Consider the following 3,273-nt stretch of genomic DNA (forward strand, 5'->3'; position numbering starts at 1 on the left):
AATACCATCATTTTGATCATAAAAACGAGACAACAAATATTTTTAGAACATGAAAATCCTTCCCAGTACTGTTTCGTTTCCATTCATAAGTATTTGCATCTAAATGAGGGTAAATCATGGTCACATGGTTAGACGTGTTTACCTGTTAGCTAATTATTTGGTCCTAATGATTGACATAATTAATCAGTGGGACCCTGGATGACAAAGGAATAAAACTGATTGTTTTCTCTCCTATCACAGCCGTCATCATGAACCGGACCTGGGCTTTGTTCAAGGCCCACCCCTACGTCAGTAACGTCCTGGGCTACACCGTCCTGTTCGCCTCCGCCGATGTGATACAGCAGAGCCTGCTGGGAGGGAAAGGCACCGCCGGCTCAGCATCTGAGGCTTCAGCTGGAGTGGACTGGAGGCAGACGGCCCGGGTGGCCACCGTAGGCTTCTGTTTTCACGCCAACTTCAACTACCACTGGCTGAGGTGGCTGGAGAGGATGCTGCCGGGGGCCGCGGTGAAGGCAGTGACAGGGAAGGTCGTGGTGGATCAGCTGGTCGCTGCGCCGCTCACCATCAGTGCCTTTTATATTGGTGAGTCTGTGCTGCAGTCACTTTCTGCTGCGTTAGTGTCACTTTTGTCTATGAAAGAAAAGTCTGAGCGTCTCCTCCAATCAAATCAAAATCACACTTAGATTTATAGACAAAGGCTGGTTCACCTCTTTGATAATTTAACGTATCAAACCTGTGGGTTGCGGTCTAAGTATGGTGCTGTGGCTTAGTTGGTCAAAGCGCCTGTCTAGTAAACAGGAGATCCTGGGTTCAAATCCCAGCAGTGCCTTGCTCTTTCTTTTTTTTTTGTTGGGCACTTGGAAATCAAGTGTTTTAACTGCAGCACTTTCTCTACTGGAAAAATAAAAACTGAGAGGTAAAAAAAATGTTTTTCACCCCCAGGATTAAGTTTATTGGAAAACAAGGACGATCCACTTGAAGACTGGAGACAGAAATTTTGGACTTCTTACAAGGTGATGACATCATCAGTGTTTTCCCTCATGAGAAAGTATTCACAGTTATGATGTAAATATATAAAAATATATGTAATATATATATATATTTATATATCTCACTGTCTATCTACAGACTGGAGTTGTATACTGGTCAACAATGCAGGTGAGAATCTTTTGTTCATTTCTTTCATTTATTACATTCCCACTGATTGACGTTCGTTCACGTTCTACAAACGTTCACTGACTCATTTTTCCTCTTCATTGATTCCAGGCAGTGAACTTCGCTCTGGTTCCTCCTGTGGCACGAACTGCCTTCCTGGGAGGCATTGCACTGACTTTCACAATCTTCCTGTGTCACCTCAGACAGCATCAAAACCACAAACTGGAGTAGACAGAACCCCAGTCTTCAAATGTACCAGGAGGATCCCCTGGTACACTGGTACACTGAACCACATACTGATGTGTCCTTGGGCAACTGCTGGGCAGTAATGTGCGTTCATGGTTTTGTGTTGTGGTCATCGTCAGCGGACGGGATTGAAACGCAGTTCAAACCCTGATGAAGATCACTTCTCTGTGAATCAGATGCTGTCTTCCTCCATGTGGTTTTGTGTTTGTTTCCTCTGGTTTATCAACTTCTCCCTTTTACAAAGTCACAGGACACAGATGTAAATCATGACACAGCAATGTCTCCACTCATTTCTGCTGACACTCTGGTGGTGGTGCAGTTTTGTTCTCCTCGAGGCAAAGACATTCATGAGTTTCACTGGGTTTCAGTCAAATTTGTCCTTGAGTTCCGTGTACCTTTTTCAATAAATGTTTTGTATCTCATTCATTTATGGGTTTTGTTTTTCAATGTTTTGTGTAATGAGTCATTCTCCCTCATGTTCCTACGCCTACAGTTTACGTCTTTGGCTTCCCCACAAACACAGGGGAAAAAAAGCCAATGATTCTTCTCTCTAGTGTCTGAGCTGTTTACACACAAATGACTAAGACAAAATACACTTACACTTCTTCATATCCATACAATTGCCTTGAAGACCGCCTGAAGAAACTCATAAATGACCGAAAATGTCCAAGATGAGTCCATTCACCATTCACAAAATGTTCATTTGTTTTTCATATGGTTTAAAATAAAACTGTATAATTTCGATGCAGTCATTAAACATTCTGTAAAAAGACACAAGCGCCTCATAGAACAGGTAAAGTGACAGACAACAGAGTATTTGATAATTTGCCAAATATCATTATATTTTCAAAACAATCTCCAGAACTAAACATAAGATGAGACAAAATAATAAGCATTAAACTGTTAAAGTGGTGCGAGCTTCGATACTACCTGTGGGGGCGCCATATTTTTTCTCCCTCGTTTTGTTTGCTCACAGGAAGTGGGTACTGAGCATCCAATCAGACGCGCGAGATTTCTGAGCACAGTTTATCGCGAGACGTGGCCTCTTCCTTTTCCCTTTTCGCTCTGAGTCCAAGATGGTAGGTGCAGACATTGAAATTTTTTATACACGATAGCCTTGGTATCCACGGTCATCCTCTAAATTAAAACAACCTATCATGTCAGTAGCAACAATTTCTGATTACGTGTTGCATTTGCTGCAAATCCCTGTCATCATTTCTTACCATTTTGTCCTATAATCAACATTAGCTTACCATCACCGGTGCCGACGTTAGCTTTATATGTTGTCCCTTTCGCCTTGTGGTTGATAAAAATTATATTTGAACCGTATTTAAAGACAAAATGTATTAATAACCGATATGTTTAAAAATATGTCTAGTTCGTGTGTTAGCTGTGTTATTTGTCCCTGTTCTGTATACGGTGTATGTTGGGTCTTAGCAGTTAGCAACCACACGTCAACGTGTAAACTCTATTAAGGGTTTAAGTTGTTACAGAGTTATTTTGTTCAGTTATTTTTCTTCGGCAGGTACATACTTTAGTTGTAATTAAGTGTGTAACAATCTGTCTAAAGGTTGTATGTGGCTGTGTGATATTTGTTGTATTCATTTTGTTATAACTTTTAAAGGGAGTTGACATCAGGCACAACAAGGACCGTAAGGTGCACAGGAAAGAACCAAAGAGCCAGGATATCTATCTGAGGCTCCTGGTCAAGGTAAATATACACAAAATCTCTGGATTTTACTTCCAGACACACATTAGCCACACATAATACCGTATTCTGCTATAGTTAACTAACTTTTGCACCAGAGTTGGTGAATGTTTGTCTCAAGCTCATCCTCCTGTTCATGTTCTTTCCAGTTGTTCAGGTTCCTG

The 3,273-nt window shown here is 41.3% G+C and overlaps 1 protein-coding gene, 1 long non-coding RNA gene and 1 other non-coding gene across 4 annotated transcripts in view; all 3 read left to right on the plus strand.

Annotated features, from left to right (window-relative positions):
- Positions 1-1,810, plus strand: part of LOC103388283 (mpv17-like protein) — an 8,421-nt gene extending 6,611 nt beyond the window's left edge. For both annotated transcript variants that reach the window (XM_017037785.2, XM_017037786.2), the window contains exons 4-7: positions 241-582; positions 943-1,013; positions 1,129-1,158; positions 1,267-1,810. In XM_017037785.2, coding sequence (XP_016893274.1) covers positions 249-582; positions 943-1,013; positions 1,129-1,158; positions 1,267-1,386 — 555 coding nt within the window. In that variant the 5' untranslated portion in view covers positions 241-248 and the 3' untranslated portion in view covers positions 1,387-1,810. The remainder of the gene's footprint in view (positions 1-240; positions 583-942; positions 1,014-1,128; positions 1,159-1,266) is intronic.
- On the plus strand, positions 756-829 carry trnat-agu (transfer RNA threonine (anticodon AGU)). Its single transcript has one exon. It is a non-coding gene; the product is annotated as a tRNA-Thr (tRNA).
- A 550-nt stretch (positions 1,811-2,360) lies between the features above and the next one.
- LOC112487960 (uncharacterized) lies at positions 2,361-3,273 on the plus strand. Its single transcript, XR_003051562.1, has 3 exons — positions 2,361-2,480; positions 3,026-3,112; positions 3,259-3,273. It is a non-coding gene; the product is annotated as an uncharacterized LOC112487960 (long non-coding RNA).

Source organism: Cynoglossus semilaevis, chromosome 13 (assembly GCF_000523025.1).
Source record: "Cynoglossus semilaevis isolate Cse_v1.0 chromosome 13, Cse_v1.0, whole genome shotgun sequence".
Taxonomy (NCBI): domain Eukaryota; kingdom Metazoa; phylum Chordata; class Actinopteri; order Pleuronectiformes; family Cynoglossidae; genus Cynoglossus; species Cynoglossus semilaevis.